The following is a 20,340-nucleotide window of genomic DNA, read 5'->3' on the forward strand; positions in this document are numbered from 1 at the left end:
GACCCCAAGGATGGCGGAGAAGATACCATCCCTCAGGAGCAGATGTCTGCACTGGTGAAGTACACATGGTGAGAGTGTTTATGAAAAGCACTGCGACAATCAAGTGACCCAGAGCCACACTTTCTGCTGCTCACAATCACATCTCAGTAAGCTGCCGTAAAGATCATAGATCATAAATATCACAGGGCTGCTGGGCTTAAGAGCCAAATAAGGTACGTCAAGTTCTAGATCCCAACCCTCTCGCAAGTACAGCGAATTCACTGTGATGACTACCAAAGACCAGAAACTCAAAATGGACAGCAAAAATAGACTTAAGCCGGGTGTGGTAGCACATGTCTTTAATCCCGTCACTCAGGAGGCAGAGGCACCTCTGCAGGTCTCAGGCTCTCAGGTCTCAAGCTACACCCTGAGACCTTGTCTCCACATAAGTAAACGCGTAAGTAAGTAAGTAAGTAAGTAAGTAAGCAAATGAGCAAATAAATTAAAGAAGTTTTTTAAATGAAAAGATAAGAAAGAAGCCAGGTGTGGTCATGGGGGTAGGTGAATCTTTGTGTAGGTGAATCTTTGTGTTCACAGCTACGCTGGTCTATAGAGAGAGTTCTGGAACAGCTACACAGAGAAACCCCGTCTTGAAAACAAAACAAAACAAAAACGCAAAAAAACAAAGAGAAGTAATACTCAGAAAGACCTTGTTTCAAAAATCAAACAAAGCAAAAAATAAGTGAGAAGAAATAGCACGGAAGAAGAAAAGTGAAGGCTCCCAAACTCCTCAGCTACTTAGACGGAAGCTGAAGACAGCCTCTGAAAGCGCAGCCTACATTCTGCCTAGACAAAACCACTGACAGCAGGGTTCTCAACCTTAGCACTCTCAGTCAGACAATTCTTTGCTTGTCCAGTAGTCTATGGGATGTTTAGCAGCATCCATAGCTCTTCTCTTTAGATGCTACTAGGAGCACTCCTTCCTGATTGCAGGTACCACAACATCTCTTGACACTGTGTCTGCTGGACCAGTAAAAAGATCAGCTCCTACTGAGAGCCACTGCTCTAGACAGACTACGAGTCCAGATTCTGAGGGCCTGGAGACACACTACAGAGAGAGCAGAGAGAGCCTACCCCTTTTCTTTCTAGGCAACAATTTAAACAAGTTTTGCAAAACCTCGCAAATGTCTTGCATGAAGTACTTAGCAAATAAGTATGAAGCACAGTAGGCCTACTGATGGGTCCACATTCCAGGGAGACGGATCCTGGAGACAGTTTGTCAGAGCAACAGAAGAAAAAGACCGATGTCTCACTCCAAGCTAATTACCTAGCAGGAATTAATCTCTCATAGTAAGACAAGACTAACCTTGATTTTTGTTTTTCAATTTATTTACTTAGTTTCTGAGACAGAGTCTCATGAAGCAGTGTGTGCTCTCAAGCTCAACTACACAGCCAACAATTATTTTGAAATTCCGATCTTTCTTTTACCTCCTAAATGCTGGACTGCAGAAATGTGTCCTGTGGGTCAAGCTCAAGGCCTGTTTGAGCATTCTGCTAACTGAATCCACTAGAGCCCAATTTCCACTTCTGTGCCATTAACTGCCCACAAATCCAATGGTTTATTACAACAAAACAAAACAAACTCTGAACCAAGTTGCTTCTTCTCAAGAAATACTCCGTTCTGTCTGCCAGTACACACAGAAGAACTTAATGGTCCTTCCCGCCTTGGAGCCTCTTCTCTATCTACCCAGGCGCTGTCAGAGACTGGAAATGCAGCAGCTAGCTTCCATGTTATGGGAGCTGGCAACTCAGGATGAGCATGAACATGGAGAAGGGTTCTGACTTTTTCAGTTGCAACTTCTCTGAAGTAAAACTCTTCCATCCTAGAAGGCAACTCGAAACAAAACCTCGTACAGCACAAGGGGTTGAGGAGAGGCCAATCTCTATTGAGCAGCAAACCCTAGTAAATCTCAGTGCTTTGCACTAAGCTGGCAAAGCGAAGCCACACACGGTAACCACAGTGCCTGGCAAAGTATGCAGAAAACCAGCCATATACACTCTAGCCCCCACATGCCTATCAAACTACCCCTCATCTTCCTCTTCTGTGGAAGGAAGCCTGGCTCCGTTAATGGGCTCTAGACAAAGCCTGTATTGCCGAAACACCCACTGTCCAGGCAGCAGAAGACCACCCCTAAAGGCAGCAACCCCCCATCCCCCCAAGTCGGTTGTGTGATCTCCTTTGAGAAAAGGGACATTCAGTTCTTTGTTGTCTTGTTTTACAATTATTTACTCTGCCCATAGAAATCTGCCCGTTTTAGAATGCTAGGTTCCATAGTGTTATCCATCTTCCCATCACCCTGGTGTCAGAAAACGAACCAGGCCTTGAGAAGCAAATATTTTGCAAGGCTTGCCTTGAGAAGAGAATCCGAGATTCTATGTGCTATAAGAACAGGATTCCAGAAACAAACAGAGGATAAGTTACCACTCTGAAGGTTTTCAGTTTGCAAATGCCTGCCCAGCCCTCACTGACTCCTGTAAAACACTTTCTGAGGATTCTCCACTATGCTGTAAGGAGGAGGGGGAGCCTCTTCTACTTTGGTATGTATATGAATGTTTGGAAAATAATCTGTTTTAGAGTATTTGCATCACAGAGCAGCCTGGGAAGCGTGTGAGCTGACTTGGGGAGGAGTTATTACTTCCCACTTCCAGCCCTTCCTTGAGGTTGGGGTTGCTGCAGCACCACTGCTAGGCTCCCTGAGGGAGGCATGCCTGTAGCAGACAGCCCTGGCACAAAGACTCTGCCCAAACCCGGTTTAGAATAAGGGATACTACTATAACTCATTAACAATTAAGATCTTGTGTCAACTGCAAAAGGTCTTTGAATTGTTGCTGGAGCAAGTGCTACTTAACTTCTACTCTCCAGAAGCTAATTACTTAAAGAACAAAAGGCTGAAGAACAAAACCAGCCGCTCTCAACCAACCAGTCTGCAGGCAGGGCTGATGGTTTTTACAGGCTCTCTCTCAAAGCCGCACTTTTAGTCTTCCGTCCAAAGCGTAACTGCAAACATTAAAAAAGAATCTCAAGCACATTACGTAGTCCTTTAAAAACAGGTTTAAAGGCTGGTAAAGCACCTGCCACTGTGCCAGCTAACCTGAGTTGATGCTAGCAGACAAACAGAACTGACTGTTCTCTGACCTCTACATGAGCCCACCCACCCACACCCACACCCACACACAGAATGTAGTAAAAATTTAGCACTTACACAAAGCAACAACAAAAAAGCAAAAGAGAAGCTCACAGACCAAACTGAAAATCTAAATCTACAAGAGAAACAAGAATTGTCTTACCTTCTGTCCCAACAGAGTTTTCCTCTATATTCAGAAGGAAGGTAAATATAGAATGAAACATTAGGCCTTAGCTACTCTGGCATTTGTGAAAACCTTTTTGGCAGGTGTTCTGCCAAACAAGTCTATATTTAGTATGTATGCCTCAGAAACTTAAACGAACTCAGAGTATTTGAGCTGCCAACAGTCAGCCTCCAGAGCCCTGATCTGTGCAGCCACCGGGCAGCTGCCATACAGAACGCAAGGCCGGGCGCCCTGCCACAGGGTACACGTGTGCACGCACACGCCAGTCCTGAAGAGTCTCTTTTTTCAAAGCTCTAATGGCTTGACCTCAACACCTGCTGCACTTCCTGAAGACAGACAGGCTCTGGAGCTCCACTTGTTCTTCACACACACACACACACACACACACACACACAGCTCGGCTGCACTTTCTAGGAATGACCGCACACACAGAGGCTGGCCAGCTGCCAAGGCGGGGGCAGCAGCAGCCTCAGGCCTGAACTTTCCCAGCCCTGTCAGGGCGGTTCCCGCTATGAGCTGACTCAGCGGCCACCATGGAACTGTGCCAACCACACAGCAGTGCAGGGGCTGAAGGCAACTCACAGATGTTTTACTAAACCAAAGAAATCAGCCAGGAGGCAGATCTGGGCTGGTGGCCAGGGTGCTGCTGTCGTGGAAGCTGGGATTCTGATTCTAGTCTTAGGTCTGCCGCTACCTCAAGTGATCTGTGTCTCCCAGTACCGCCTCTGCTTCAGAGGTATGCCTCTTATGATGCAGATAAGGAAGGCAGATAGTTGTACAAAACAACTCCGACAGCACATCCGCCATGTGCTTGGCACCAGACAGGCATTCACATGGCTCGCTTACTCTCTTAAAACAGTACTGTTTTTAACTTTGTACCTCAGGACGGCCTACTACTTACTCTGCACCCCTGGATGGCCTCAAGCTCATGACAATTGTCTTGGCCTTAGTAATTTGGAGTTTATGAATATAAGCCATACTTAGTTGCATCATTTTCAATCTCCAGTTAAGAAAACACAAGCTCAGAACAATTTAGATTGCTACCAAAAGATCCCTAAATAGACACGAAAGGGATGGGATAAGAGCCTACGGCTGGGGGGGGGGGGGGGGAGAAAAAAAAAAGAGCCTACGGCTGACACTGCTGTTATAAAACTCAGGTAAACTGCACAGGGCTCCTTGAGGAAACAATGTCTGATTTTTCAGCCTCCAAAGGACCTTTTTAATTATGAGTTCCCAGGTGCCCTTTTGTGAGCCACAGCTCTTTACAGATGGCTACTAGGTAGCACCACTGGACACTGTGAACCTGTGAGCTCAGAATATCAGGTACTAATGGCCTTATCATGAATGTCCTGTCTATAGTGCCAACCACTCACCCTGGAACAATTTGTCATTACTCTCATACTTTGAATAGAGAAAAACTGTCGTGTAGCTCACAAATTATGAAGACAATGACTTAGTTGAGAAGAGATTCCCAAGGCTCCACCCTCCAAAATAATCCACGGTTAGGACTCCACTGTTGTCTTCCTAGCATGCTGGAGGCTCTCGTCCCAGCACCTCTAGCCCCACCCTCCCAAAGAAACAAGTAAACTCCCCACACTTGACTCTGATGGGAAATCTGGTTTGGAACTAATTTCAACTTTCTATAGGTAAAAAGGGAATTCTAGGATCTCCCTTCCATCTTTCTAATCAGATAATATAACAATAAAACAAAATCATGTCTACAAGACTCTTGAGAAATACACAGAAACTGCTTGTAGGTAGTTATCTTCAACTTCAAAACAAAAGAACATGACCTGGGTTTGCATGGAGCTAAGAAACTCTTAGAGAAAATGGTTCTACATTCTCACTAGAAAACTAACTAGAATCATGAACTTTATTATTTAAATTCTTTTAGACAAGGTCTCACTATAAAGCCCTAACTGGCCTGGAACTCAGTATGCAGACAAGGCTGGCTTTGAACTCACGGAGATCTGTTTGCCTCTGTCTACTGAGTACCGCGGTTAAAAATGTGTACCACCACACCCAATTCTTTTATTTTATTATTACTATTATTGTTATCATCTTCTTGTTTTTGAGACAGGGTTCACTCTAAAACTCATGGTGAGCCTCTTCTTCCTCTACCTCCTGAATGTGGAATTACAGGTGGAGCTAATCACTTTGGTTTTTATATGGTTCTAATGAAACATAGTCACCCCCTCGTTCTTCCTTTAAAAAAGTAAAGGAGAGGGGGCTGGGGATTTAGCTCAGTGGTAGAGCGCTTGCCTAGCAAGCGCAAGGCCCTGGGTTCGGTCCCCAGCTCCGAAAAAAGAAAAAAAGAAAAAAAAAAAAAAAGTAAAGGAGAGAGTCTTTAACAGCAAATTGGAACAGACTACATTAACTTATATACTCTACCGCTTTAATGAAAAAACAAACAAACAAACATCGCTTAACTTTTTCTGGTCCTAGAAATTAAATGTAGGGCCTTATGCTATCATGGAACAACACCCTCAGTTCAAGAAAACAAATGCTGAGAAAAACTTCACTTTTTTCATATCTAGGTCAGCAAGGTGGGGTGAGAAGGCATAGAGTTTCAGTTCGTACTCATCCTGCACCCTCTGTAGCTGGCCTATAGGTAGGAGAAACGGGTTCTCACAGCAGAGAGACTGACCTGCTTAAGCTGCTCATCCAGATTCCAGCTCGGCTGCCCAGCCGTGGGCACAGAAGGTGGGGCCTTGGAAGCATCTTTGGTATGGTCTTCTTTAGTTTGTCCCTGTGGTGGGAGCCCAGGTGCTGGAAGCAGACTGGACATGGGTGCTGCTCTGGGTTCTTGGCGAGTTGCTTTTTGCATGTGGAAATATTTGGAAGCAGCCTGGGCCTCTTTTTCAGCCACCTCTGTAACATCATCATCTCCATCTTCGTCTTCCAGACCTCCTTCCTCTTCCTCAGGCTCAGAGTTCACGTTGCTCTGCTCAGACACTCGAGCCGCCGGTGTGGCTGGTAGAACTCTGCCTAAGGGACCCAGAACGGGACTACCAGAAGGTCTCCCCGGTGTGACGGAAAGGAGAGCAGGCTGCGTGCCTAGTTTTGGGGCATACAGGAACTGTGCTTCTCTTGTGTGTGATCCCTGCTTCTCTCTGGCATCCATCTGTAGCGGAGTCTGCTGTGGCTGCTTTTGCTGCTGCTGCAGAGGCTCCATTACTGTCTCAGGCTTCACCCACAGACTGGCATGGCTCTCAACCTGGGCACAGCCCAGCAGGCACACTGGCTCTATATTTTAAGTGAGTAACCAAAACCACAAGAGAGGAAGAGGAGGGGAAAAATACTATGTAAAACAGGTATAAAAGATTTTCTTTTCTCCAGTAAAGTTCTGAATATTAAATGTTCCTAAACCTGACTTTCAGGATGAGTAAGTCCTATGGGTTTGGAGGGTAAGGAGGGAAAATTATAAAGAGAACAGGCTCTAAGAGGGGAAGCTGGGTGTGTGCAAATCTCAGTAGCGGCAGATCTGAGCATTTTTTTTCTTTTTAAATAAAATCCAGAAGATAAATTTAAGTCTGCTGATAACTGAGTTCTCCTCTCTTACTCTCTATGTTATCAAGCATTTAACTACTAGGCTTGCACGGTACAAGGGTCTGAACTGTGAAACTAGCAATAACTATGAAAATTGCAGTTAACGAAGGCACAGAGTGGCCCGACTGCAGAAGAAAAGAAAATGGCCTATATTCCCAGGCCCTCTGGAGAAGATTACTACTTAGGTTAGACAGAGTCATAGCAGGCAGACAGAATGACTCTTCAGATGGAAAAAAGCAAGACCAAGCAAAGCGCTCTCGGTTTAAACTTCACAAATTTCCCAGATCAAATTGCAGGGCAGCTTGTTGAGTGGACTGAACCAGGCTAAGTGGACATTATAGCCTCCAAAAGAATCCGGTTTCAACAACATGAAAGAAAGAAACATGCCAGGAGGAGGTGAGTCTCAAATTGCAAGCTTCACTCAAAAACAAACAGGGGGGGAAATTCCTCTGGAGATTTTAAAGTTAATTAATTTGAAACAGGGACCAATATTGTCTAAATAAGTTAATGTTTCTTTTTTTATAAACCACAAATAAATCTCCTCACATCCTCTTTCTTTCTGATTCACTTCTTCTATATTTATTCTATGAGTACAGTGAGAAAAGGCTTCCAGTCCCAAAGTATCCTGGGGGCAGGTTTATCTGCATTCTTACCACTGTCTCCAAACACAAATCCCTTTCACACCCTTCCACCTCTAACCCTTCCCAGGCTCCCCCTTCACCCCACCTCACTTAAGTTATATTTTCTCACAAGTCCTCCTCAGAGCAAATCTTAGGGTGAAGAGAACTGGCAACAGGGTGTGCAATTCTGTTGCCACATGAAAGGGGAAGCTGCACCGCGCAGGTTGGGACTTGATATTCGCATTGTCTCAGTGTTTTAGGATTGAGTTGGAAGATAGGAAAATGAAACCTCTACCATCTTCAAAAATTCATGGGGGAAGTAATCTCTAACAAGAAAAAAAATGGCTTTGATTTATAAATTTTTACATGTTTAAGAAGTTCGATTTTTTTTAAAGCTGGGGGGGGGGGGGAGGTTCAAAAAACAACCAGAGTCATGCTAGACAAATCTCATTTTGTTTCTTAGAAGCATTTGGTTGTAGCTTTCATAGGCGGATAAAAGACTCAAATTCCAATTCGCCTCCTACTGCCTGTACTTCCTCTGAGCAGTTTGGAAAGTATAAGTTATGCCCGCAGCAATACTTTCTTTCTGCTTTAGATCTTACACTGTAGGGAAGCCTGAAAGTTGGCAAAAGTGTTCATTTAAAATAAAAACCACTTCGGGGACAAAAATACCGAAACAACGCACACAAAAGAATAACAAGCAATTCACTGGTCATTTAGAAATATTCGTATAATCATTAAAGCTAAACAACACAACTGGAATATTTCAACCAACTCCGGCCAGTCATTATACAACTGCTTCTTTTCTGGTTGGCACTATCTTCTCAGTAGGCTGTCCTCAGCAGGGGAGGGGGATGTCTGATAGCGTCTTTATTAAGACAGAGATGACTCCCTTTTACAACCCAATTGGCATTCTCCCGCACAGAGTCCATCTCATCCCAATCCCTAAGCAGCCAATGATTCAAAACAATACTACTAACATCTAGAGAATTTACGTCTCAGAAATCTAAAGCACTTCATCCCTCCATCCTTCGCTCATGTTCTCTAAACTCCCGGGACCTCCAAACCGAGAGCAACGGACTGCTTGCCGCTTGAGCCCGGCCTTGCTGACCATTTCCCTTACCTTAGTTTCTAGCTGCTCTGTCCCCGACCCTCTTCGAGCCCTCTTTCCATTCTTTGCCTCCCACCCAATGGAGCCTATCACTTTTACTTCCACTAAGCCCCCTCTGCCGATCTCCCGGCTCTTCTTCAATTACTCCATCAAAGCTCGCTCTGCGGTTGCCCGGGGGCGGGAGGAGGGGTCCCTTACCTTTCCCATCTCTTTATCTCAAACCACTCCTCTGGGCACCGGGAGGATTCTCCCGGTGCTCTCACTTTTTCTCAGCGGACCCCGGCTTCACTGGCCCGCGTCTCCCCTACACACCTGCCTCGGCTCCCATTTCGGTCCCCTCCACCTGCCACAGCCCCGCTCCCGCCGCGGCAGAAAGAACCAAGACCCGCGCCGCTCACCTATGTGCAGCGTTCCGGGCTCGCGGATAGGGAGGAGGCGGCCGCTCAGACCCCAAAGTAGCAGCTGAGCCTCCGACTCCTCCGCAGCTGGGGGCCACAGCCGGGGCGGGGCCCGCACCGGAAGCGGTGCCGCGGGGCCGGGCCGTCAGCCCGGGGCGGGGGAGGGGCAGTAGGGGCGGGGTCCCAGTGAGGGGGCGGGGCCCGAGGCCGGAAGCAGCTAAAAAGGGAACGAGGTGGGGGTGGGTGAGTAGTGCGAGGCGGAAGTGACTCCTAGAGACCGCCCTCTGGTTGAAGCTGGGCGGAAACTATTTAAGGCGGGCGGAGTCTTTAGCCAATGAGAGAGCACAGACACAGAGGAGTTCCGGTGTGAGCGCTTTCGCGGGGAGTTGAACAGGGCTGAGTACAACATACACTGTTTTCTTGCTGCGGGGGTTGTGAGTTGCTTGCAATAAGTGAAAGAAAGGAGTAAATAGTGTTATCTTTCAGCCAGTCTTCATCAAGCATTCCCACTTTTTATTAGTTATTTTTTTTTTGGTTCTTTTTTTCGGAGCTGGGGACCGAACCCCGGGCCTTGCGCTTCCTAGGTAAGCGCTCTACCACTGAGCTAAATCCCCAGCCCCTAGTTATTTTTCTAGTCTTTTTTTTTTTTTTTTTTTTTGGTTCTTTTTTTCGGAGCTGGGGACCGAACCCAGGGCCTTGCGCTTCCTAGGCAAGCGCTCTACCAACTGAGCTAAATCCCCAACCCCCCTAGTTATTTTTCTAAACTTCACCTTTTGGATTGAAATTTTCCTGTCCTGGAACACCACCTCCATCCATCCCTAACCCCACCCCAGTCACAGGGGTTAGTATTTTCTTTCTCCAGGTTCCAAAGAATCCTGGCACCGCTTATACAAGAGGCTCTTGACTTTGGGGAACATCTGTCAATGTATGCATGTACCTCCTTGCTTTAACTTTCTCCCAACCAACCGTCGTCCTTGATCCAGAGTCGACACACGGCCGGCTTAGTTTTGGGTCTTAAACCAATCCCAGCAAAAACCTAGACCTTATTGCCAGGTCTGTCTGTCTTGCCTTTTCTTCTCACTTCTTTTCTTGATAAAAGGTAGCTCACCTATTTAGCAAGAGTAGTTGACCATCAAGCTCCAGAATCCTTTCTCTACATTCGAAATACTAGGATTGCAGATGTGCACCACACCTGGCTTTTTACTTAGGTGTTGAATATCCACATTTAGACTCTTAATCTTTGGTGCCAAGTTCCTAACTCACTAATCCATCTCCTCAGTTCCTGATGAAGACTTATATTTTTAATTACGTTTCTTTTTTAGTGTGTGTGAGGGCACTGAGCCATTTCCTCCCTTTTTGCTCAAGAATTCTAACATAACTCTTCCTCAACTTCATCAGAAATTCCAATCTGCTGAAAGCCTCTTTCTTATTTCATACATAATAACCTCTACTTTCTTCTTATCTAGAATTCAATGGCACATCATTACAATCCCAATCTTTCAATCCCACACTGATATTCCTTTTCCTCAACTAAGACCTCTAGAGACACGGAAGAGACTTACATAATTTTCATTCTTTTATCTTGTCATGGAAAATGATCTAATTGAACAGATTGAAATTAAATTGTCCACTTAAAATGAATTCTAAGCAGTGGCTTCAAAGTTCATTCTTGTACTCAGTGTGATCCTCACTATCTCTGTGAATCTCTGACTCTGTATTCACACACCACTTCTCCTGATCACCTTACCATATAAGTAACAGAAAATGTAGAACACCCTGAAATCTAGAAATCTACTCTGATGGGTTCCCATCCTGTCTTTCCCTTTTTTAAATTATGCAATCAAAAACACCAAATTCCTTGCACATGCCTGGTCAGGCCCTCAGTTGAGTATTTGTTGATCAGTAGATAAAACTCATTTCCTGCCTTCAGTGATCTGTACTGGTTCTGGAGAGAGAAAGCAAAATACAAAGTGTCAGATAAGTGCTATGCAGAACAAAGCAGGGTAAAGATTAAACAATGGTGTCAGGCAGCTTCTATTTTTAGATACTGGAGAAGAACTCATTGATAAGGAGCTCTTAAACCAAAATGGGACTAACTTGATAGGGATGAGCCACATCTAGTGGATATCTAAAGAAAGAATGTTCGAGCAGAGGACACAACCATATTTGAATGCTCTGAGGTAAGAATGAATTCAACAGGTTAATAGGAAGGGAGATACTAAGAATAACAAGGAAACACAAACTCACAGCCAACAGACTAATGGCTGACTGAGAGGTAAGTAGCAGAGATTCCATAAGGAAGTAGCCAGGGTCTCAAGCATGTAGACTACTGTAGACTACCAAACAATTTTGCCAGTCTCTATTAACACCAATGGAAAGTTTCGAGCCAAAAGGTCACTTGATCTTATTTCAATCTCTAAAAGGACCATTATAGCTGTGGCACAGACAATAGAATATGAGGCTAGAGAGAGAAAAATAAAAGAAATAATCCTGAAGGAAGATAACAGTGTCTTGAAGTAGATGATGTCATTAAAGGGGGTGGAAAGTGGTCAGATTTCAAGTCTGTTTTGAAAGAGAAGCTGCCAGGATTTGCTGGTATTCTGGTTATACAGGTTAAAGAGGAGTCAAAAAAGATACTAGTTTTGGAGCCCAACTAACCAACTGGTAGAATTGCACCATGCACCTGGGGGATGTTATCAGATCTATGATTAGCAAGAAGGAGGAATGCTGAATTGATATTTATAACAACTTGGCATTAGATATTACAATATAATAAAGACATTTTGTTGAGTGAAACAAGTCGGTCACAAAATTACACTCTTGAAACTAGGAAACTCTGGAGGGGTGATTAAAAGAGGTAGCAAAAAGAAAAACTTTGTAGTTGTTGGGGTTTTAAATTTTAATTGGGGGGGGGGAGGGTATTATATGCACTGAGACCGGAAAGAGGAACTTGGATGTCTGTTTTAGCCTTCTCTGCCTTGTTGCCCAGAAACAGGGTCCTTCACTGAATCTAGAAATAGGCTGGTGGCCAGCCAGCCTCAGAGGTCCTGCCTCTGCCCCGCCATAGCACTGAGGTTTTATGAGTTTGAACTCCAGGCCTCATGCTTGCACTGCCCATTAAGCCATCTCCAGTCTGAAGTTTGATTTGTTTTGTTTTCTACTTCTTCTCTTTCTTTCTTCAAGGCAAAATGTTTTCATATGGTCTTAAGTTCCTCTTCTCCATTCCCAGAAATCTCCCTTTAGCCTCTTGCAATGGTGGATCTTTCAGTATTCAAGCAAATTAATGTTTCACCCACTTTCTTAGTATATTTTGTTTTGTTTTGTCTTGGGGATTGAGCCTAAGGCCTCACACTTGCTAGGCAAACACTTTTCTTCTAAGCTTTATTTCCAGCCCCTTACTCTGTTTTGATTACTATAACAGAATACCTGAGGCTGGGTGCTTCATTAAAAAACAACAAACTGCCAGGCAGTTTAATTGCTGGCCCATGCTTTTAAAATCCCAGCACTCAGGAGGGAGTGGCAGGTGAGTCTCTGTGAGTTTGATAGCAGCCTGGTCTACAGAGTAAGTTTCAGGATAGCCAGGGCTACACAGAGAAACCCTGTCCTGAAAAACTAAAAACCACAACAACGAAAACAACAAAGAAAACACACAGGGTGCTGGATAATAGCTAAGTCTTTAAAGTGCTTGGTACACAAGTAGAACCTTAGTTCCATTTCCAGAACCCATGGGGGCAGTGAGGAGAGAGAAGCTGGGCACTGTGGTGTGTGCCTGCAATCACAGTGCTGGAGAGGAGAGATAGGAAGACCCCGGGAGCTGTAGGCCAGCAAATCTGGTCAAATTCTAGTCCCAGGCCAGTGAGAGACCCTAGATCCAAAAAAAAAAAAAAAAAAAAGATGAAGAGCACACAGGGGAAAAGAGTCTTGGTGAGGATCCGTATTGATGGTGTCATAAATGCCGGAGATCTCAAACCAGATCAGTGACACACTGCAATGAACATTTACAAGTAGAGATGTGTGGACAGAGTTTTTACTGTGGGACACAATGTGACACACTACAGCTTCCACAATGAGCTGTTCTCTATGCTTGGTTTTTGCTTTATTTATTTATTTATTTGGGGAAGGTATTTAGGTTTCTTTGTGTGTGTTTTTATTGTGGGGGTGGAAGGTTACAAGGGTGAATGGTGGATATGAGGGGACGAGGAGATGAGCAGGACCGGGGTGCATGATGTGAAACTCACAAAGAATCAGTAGAAAGTTACAAAACAAAAAATAAAAACCCTAGAAGTATTGCTGTTGTCTTCTCAACCAAAGTGCTTGATCTTTTTCCTTCCAAAGCATTTTATGACTTCCCATTGCTCTTGAGGTCAAGACTTAAAATCCATCACATAGTCTGCAGGACCCTAGGAAGATCAACTTCTTGCCAATCTCTTTGGTTTTAGCTCCTCTTCAGGGTATAGTAGTGAGCTCTGGAAAGCAACCCAGGTGATGTCACTACTTGTAAATGTAACCTTTATTTGCCTGATGTAATCGTTGTTATCTCAGAGGCTTACTGCTGAATATGCTCACACTTTCTAGTTCTTTCTGAACTCTGTATGACTGGTTAGGACTCAAAATTCCTCTCCAAGCTGACTGATTCAATCTGGCTTCTCTCAGCTTCTCACTGAATTTCTCTACTTGGTCTCAAACTAACTCTGGCAATTTGTTCTAATCATCTGGCTCCTTCTTATCCTCTAGCTTCAACTGCCTCTGCATGAACTCACAAAGGAGCTCAACTCCTCTGCACTGCACTCATTACACTGGCTCCCCATTTCCTCACCTCCCAACTCACTGATGATGTGATTCCTCCCTCTCCCTCTCCCTCTCCCTCTCCCTCTCCCTCTCCCTCTCCCTCTCCTCTCCCTCTTCCTCTCCCTCACCCTCTCCCTCTCTTTCTCTTTCCTCCTCCCCCTCTCCCTCGACCTCCTCGTTCCCTCGACCTCCTCTCCCTCTCCCTGTTCTCTCTCCTCTCCCTCTCTTCTCCTCTCTTTCTCCTCTCCTCTCTCTTCCCCTCTCTCTCCCCCCATCTTTCTCTTTCTCTCTCTCCTACTTTTAAATAGCTTTTCTCCTAAAAGTTGGTCCAGACCTCTGGAAGTGCAGACACTTAACCACTGAGCCATCTCTCCAGCCCAAGTTGGTCCTATCCCAACTCTGATTCACTCTCTCAAACCTTTCCCTGACTTATTTTGTCTGCTCCTCAATTAGACATCATTGTTTGGGATTAAAGGTGTATACTAAAAGATTCCAGCCAGAGATTAAAGTTGTATGCTAAGGGTGTGTCTGTATTCCATCTGGATCACACAGATTTAGGAGGTCTTATTTGCTGGATTAAAACTTCTCTATAGGGGGGCTGGGGATTTAGCTCAGTGGTAGAGCGCTTACCTAGGAAGCGCAAGGCCCTGGGTTCGGTCCCCAGCTCCGAAAAGAAAGAACCAAAAAAAAAAAAAAAAACTTCTCTATAGGGGTTGGGGATTTAGCTCAGTGGTAGAGCGCTTGCCTAGGAAGCGCAAGGCCCTGGGTTCGGTCCCCAACTCCGGGAAAAAAAAGAACCAACCCCCCCCCCAAAAAAAACAACAACAACAAAAAAACTTCTCTATAGTAGCTGAGACAGAAAAGTAAAAGTCGGGCTGGAGAGATGGCTCAGCGGTTAGAGCTCCGACTGCTCTTACAGAGGTCCTGAGTTCTATTCCCAGCAACCACATGGTGGCTCACAACCATCTGTAATGAGATTATACATTAAATAAATAAATAAATCTTAAGAAAAGAAAAGAAATTGAGTGGCTACAGTGTAGCACTGTAGACACCTTCAGTTTCAGTAAAAAAAGAAAAAAAAGAAAAGTAAAAGTCTTCTATTTCCCTCTCTTAGAAATGGGGGGTGGGGGGTGAGGAGGCTGGACAGATGGTTCAATGGCTAAGAGCACTGGCTGCTCTTCCTGTGGCCCTGAGTTCAATTCCCAGAAACCACATGGTGGTTCCCAAACATCTGTAATGAGATCCAGTGCCCTCTTCTGTTTGTGTCTGAAGAGAGTGAAAGTGTATTCACATGAAATAAATAAATACATCTGTGAGAGAGAGAGAGAGAGAGAGAGAGAGAGAGAGAGAGAGAGAGAGAGAATTAGCAACTGTGAGGTGAAAAGATGTTTGAACCATGATAATAGGGGCTAACCCTCTCATGTTACTGGGTGTTTTCCTACTGTCACATAAATAACTCCCAACTGACCTGATGGTCAACAAATATGAGGACATCAATCCATCTGATATTAATCCATTGCTCCATATCAAATGTGGCCCCTTAGAACAAACAGCTTGCATACCTCTAGACATGAGAATCATGCCATTCTAGACCATCCAGGAATGATTGAGCTGAGACCAGAATTCTCCAACAAACTCCCAGCCTAATGAAAAAATAAGAACCATTTATTGTCTTATGGTTAAACTAGAACCTTTTGAGATGGGTTATTCTGCAACAAAAGAAAACACTGGTCAGATGGCCTCCTTTGTGGACCTCCTGAGCACTGAGGGAACAGAGAGGCGGGCATCATTTCATCCTCATATATTTGGCCCAATTACATTAATTTCCACCATTAAATTTTCTTTTTTGGGCTGGGGAGATGGCTCAGCGGTTAAGAGCACTGACTGCTCTTCCAGAGGTCCTGAGTTCAATTCCCAGCAACCACATGGTGGCTCACAACCATCTGTAATGGGATCCGATCCCCTCTCCTGGTGTGTGTGAAGACAGTGTTAGTGTACCCACATACTTGAAATAAATAAATCTTTTTTTTTTTTTTGGTTCTTTTTTTTCGGAGCTGGGGACTGAACCCAGGGCCTTGCGCTTCCTAGGTAAGCGCTCTACCACTGAGCTAAATCCTCAGCCCCTATAAATAAATCTTTAAAGAAAATTTTATTTTCCCCCCTTCTATTTGCCACTCTAAAGGCTGTGAGAATGGAGCCTTAAAAACAAAGTAGACTGAAGTCTCATGCAATCGCTGTCTTTATTCAGTGCATCAGGCAGTTTATACCCTGAGGCTTAAGAAACTTCACTGAGTGCAGAATCACGAGAACAAACTACACAAAGCAAAGACATGTTTTTCTACAGAGGCACGGAAGCAAATAGCAATAGCCAGCCGTAATGGATAATCTGAAGTAAACTCTCTCTTATCTGTTACATCTGGGGTCAGCACTATTACATATTCAGAGAATATTCTGAAGAAATTGAGGTCACAAGACTCTTGTTTTCTTGCAGCTTTTTTTCAGAAGAACTCAGAAGTCCCCTCATACAACTCCATTCTTGGACTGTGTTCTGACACCCTCCCATCAAATTTCTTACAGTATTGTCTATTTGCAACGACAAAAAGCTGCATAATGGACACATATGAAGGATAATTTTACACATTGTATCTCTCACATGTTAATTGAATAATTTTCATTGATCTTATTATAATTGTTCTCTTCAGGGCTGGAGAGATGGCTCAGTATTAAGAGCACTGACTGCTCTTCCAGAAGTTCTGAGTTCAATTCCCAGCAACCACATGGTGGCTCACAGCCATCTGTAATTGGATCTGATGCCCTCTTCTGGTGTGTCTGAGGATAACAACAGTGTACTCATAACTAAAATAAATAAATCTTTAAAAAAATTGTTCTCTTCATATGTGACTTTCATATTTGTGGTTTTAGTTGTGTTTTAAAAATATTTTAGGGTTGGGAATTTAGCTCAGTGGTAGAGCGCTTGCCTAGCAAGCGCAAGGCCCTGGGTTCGGTCCCCAGCTTCCAAAAAAATTTTTTTATTTTATGTATATGATGTAATTGATATCTATATGCAGGCAAGGGCTCGCACAAGATAAGGCAAGGCCTGTGATTGGGCAGTGAAAAAGTATGGCAGGGACAGAGTTTTTGTAAGGCGGGAGAGAGGAAAAGAAAGGAAAAGAACCAAGATGGAGTCAAAGAAAGACAGCCCAGATCTGTGTGGCCTTAAATGTCACAGGTAGTTATGAATATTTCTTAAAGGATGGATTTTTATAGGGCAATTTGTCTTATCTAGGTGGGCAGTTTATATCATTATCAATTGGTTGTGAGTTTATTATGTGGACATTTTGTGGATTGAGGATTTAAGATATAAATCTGATTGCTAAATTACAAGCTTATTGAGTTTTGACTTTAATGGGTTACTGGGAGTTTTGACTATAACCACAGTGGGAATGTGAGCAGAGTCTGAAGCAAGAGAGTTGCAAGAGGGAGGCTGCTGCCAGGCTCAGAAAGTAGCTGGTGGCAGCGTGGGATGGAGATTGGGAGCTTAGCAGTTGAGATGCTCTGCTGATTGAGATGAAAATACCTCACAGATGCCATGTGGCCTACCTGAGCCAGCACTAGTCAGGGTTGGTAGAATCTTTTTTTTTTTTGTTTATTATTTTATCTTTTTTTTAAATTTAGAGAATACTTTATTAGTTTTTGTAATCAAACCCACGTAGATAAGACCTTACATATTTAATACAGTGTGTTACCCCTGTACAAATGGAAAAAACTTAAGTTCAACATTTCTAGACCAATATGGCTGTTAATTTCTGTACAGTGCCAACTCAACACAGTAAACGGGGATACTTTTTTCCAAAGTTGAGAGCACAGCTAAAGTTTCAAAAAATTCAAATTATATATCTGTATATATATATTTATATTTATATAAAAAGACCAATAATAGCAGTGTGTTATGCATCAACAGCAGCAACAGCTTTTCCAGGTTCTGCAGTCATCTGAACAAAACTGTAGAGACATCCAGCACACTCCATTAAAAAAAAAAAAAAGTAAAAAAACAAAACCCGAGAAAACAGCACAGTTCTGTTACTCTTGTGGTACCTGGCACCATTTTTTTTTTAAATTAGCTTCTCAATCATCATCTGGAAAGAAAACATTCTGAGCAACATCATTAAAAACAGCTCTGATAAAGCACGGTCACTACTACGTATCATAAAGCAGGTACAAGCTATTTTACATCCACAGAGGTATGATACAGTACTGTCCTACATCTATAATACCAGAGGATACAATTTAAAAGGCATTATTTGAGACTTGATTCTACTTTTCCAGCAGAGGGCCCAAAGGATGGTGTGACACAGCTTTGTAAAGAAACATACTCTAGACAGGATTTCCTTTCACTAGTGGCACAGTTCTAAGGATTCATTCTCTCCATGAATGTCAGCTAAAACCGTTATTAAAAAAATGAAATATCCCTAGAACAAAACCGTATAACCACCGGATTCACATGAAGATGACCTAGTGGAGACAAGCTGGACCTCACCTTACCAACAAGCTATCAAATCTGTTATGTTTAAACAGTGAGACCTCCAAGGAAGGAGATGCCAAGTAGAGCTTCAAAGCTTCAGACCACAATCAAACACAGCATCCTTTTCAACAGAAGCAGAAGCTCATCTGAATATGCTCAAGGATGCTGACATCAACATTTAATCATCTCCTCACTCATCCAGGAAGAAGGGGAGATCAGTTACTACTGTACTTTATTGTGTTCAACCAAATCACCATGTTACAAAAATAGCAAGCTGCCATAATAAAAAATACGGCTCCTCTATCCAGCACCAGATAGCATCATTTTACTTTCAAGCCTAGAAATTGCACACTTGTATATAAACCAACCGAAGATGAGGATTGAGAGTTCATCTTGGTGGATTTTTCCTTTGATGAATATGAAGTGTCCTTCCTTATCTTTTTTGATGACTTTTAATTGAAAATTGATTTTATTTGATATTAGAATGGCTACTCCAGCTTGCTTCTTCTGACCATCTGCTTGGAAAGTTGTTTTCCAGCCTTTCACTCTGAGGTACTGTCTGTCTTTGTCTCTGAGGTGTGTTTCCTGTAGGCAGTAGAATGCAGGGTCCTCATTGCGTATCCAGTTTGTTAATCTATGTCTTTTTATTGGGGAGTTGAGGCCATTGATGTTGAGAGATATTAAGGAATAGTGATTATTGCTTCCTGTTATATTCATATTTGGATGTGAGGTTATGTTTGTGTGCTTTTCTTCTCTTTGTTTTGTTGCCAAGATGATTAGTTTCTTGCTTCTTCTAGGGTATAGCTTGCCTCCTTATGTTGGGCTTTACCCTTTATTATCCTTTGTAGTGCTGGATTTGTAGAAAGATATTGTGTAAATTTGGTTTTGTCATGAAATATCTTGGTTTCTCCATCTATGTTAATTGAGAGTTTTGCAGGATACAGTAACCTGGGCTGGCATTTGTGTTCTCTTAGGGTCTGTATGACATCTGTCCAGGATCTTCTGGCCTTCATAGTTTCTGGTGAAAAGTCTGGTGTGATTCTGATAGGTCTGCCTTTATATGTTACTTGACCTTTTTCCCTTACTGCTTTTAATATTCTTTCTTTATTTTGTGCATTTGGTGTTTTGACAATTATGTGACGGGAGGTGTTTCTTTTCTGGTCAAATCTATTTGGAGTTCTGTAGGCTTCTTGTATGTCTATGGGTATCTCTTTTTTTAGGTTAGGGAAGTTTTCTTCTATGATTTTGTCGAAGATATTTACTGGTCCTTTGAGCTGGGAGTCTTCACTCTCTTCTATACCTATTATCCTTAGGTTTGATCTTCTCATTGAGTCCTGGATTTCCTGGACCAGTAGCTTTTTCTGCTTTACATTATCTTTGACAGTTGAGTCAATGATTTCTATGGAATCTTCTGCTCCCGAGATTCTCTCTTCCATCTCTTGTATTCTGTTGGTGAAGCTTGTATCTACAGCTCCTTGTCTTTTCTTTTGATTTTCTATGTCCAGGGTTGTTTCCATGTGTTCTTTCTTGATTGCTTCTATTTCCATTTTTAATTCCTTCAACTGTTTGATTGTGTTTTCCTGGAATTCTTTCAGGGATTTTTGCCATTCCTCTCTGTAGGCTTCTACTTGTTCTCTAAGGGAGTTCTTCATGTCTTTCTTGAAGTCCTCCAGCATCATGATCAAATATGATTTTGAAACTAGATCTTGCTTTTCTGGTGTGTTTGCATATTCCGTGTTTGCTTTGGTGGGAGAATTGGGCTCCGATGATGCCATGTAGTCTTGGTTTCTGTTGCTTGGGTTCCTGCGCTTGCCTCTCGCCATCAGATTATCTCTAGTGTTACTTTGTTCTGCTATTTCTGACCGTGGCTAGACTGTCCTATAAGCCTGTGTGTCAGGAGTGCTGTAGACCTGTTTTCCTGTTTTCTTTCAGCCAGTTATGGGGACAGAGTGTTCTGCTTTTGGGCGTGTAGTTTTTCCTCTCTACAGGTCTTCAGCTGTTCCT

General features: G+C 43.3%; 1 protein-coding gene across 5 annotated transcripts in view; it reads right to left on the bottom strand.

Annotated features, from left to right (window-relative positions):
* Arid3b (AT-rich interaction domain 3B) overlaps nt 1–9,181 on the bottom strand; it is a 47,624-nt gene extending 38,443 nt beyond the window's left edge. Inside the window, exons 1-2 of one of the 5 annotated variants that reach the window (XM_006243171.3) lie at nt 9,027–9,181; nt 5,996–6,594 (exon numbers count right to left, since the gene is read on the bottom strand). In XM_006243171.3, the coding sequence (XP_006243233.1) occupies nt 5,996–6,523 (528 nt within the window). In that variant the 5' untranslated portion in view covers nt 6,524–6,594; nt 9,027–9,181. The other 4 variants (XM_039081876.2, XM_039081878.2, XM_039081877.2 and 1 more) reach the window with 4 other exon arrangements.
* Nucleotides 9,182–20,340: the final 11,159 nt, after the last annotated feature.

The sequence above is a fragment of the Rattus norvegicus genome, chromosome 8 (genome assembly GCF_036323735.1).
Source record: "Rattus norvegicus strain BN/NHsdMcwi chromosome 8, GRCr8, whole genome shotgun sequence".
Lineage (NCBI taxonomy): Eukaryota > Metazoa > Chordata > Mammalia > Rodentia > Muridae > Rattus > Rattus norvegicus.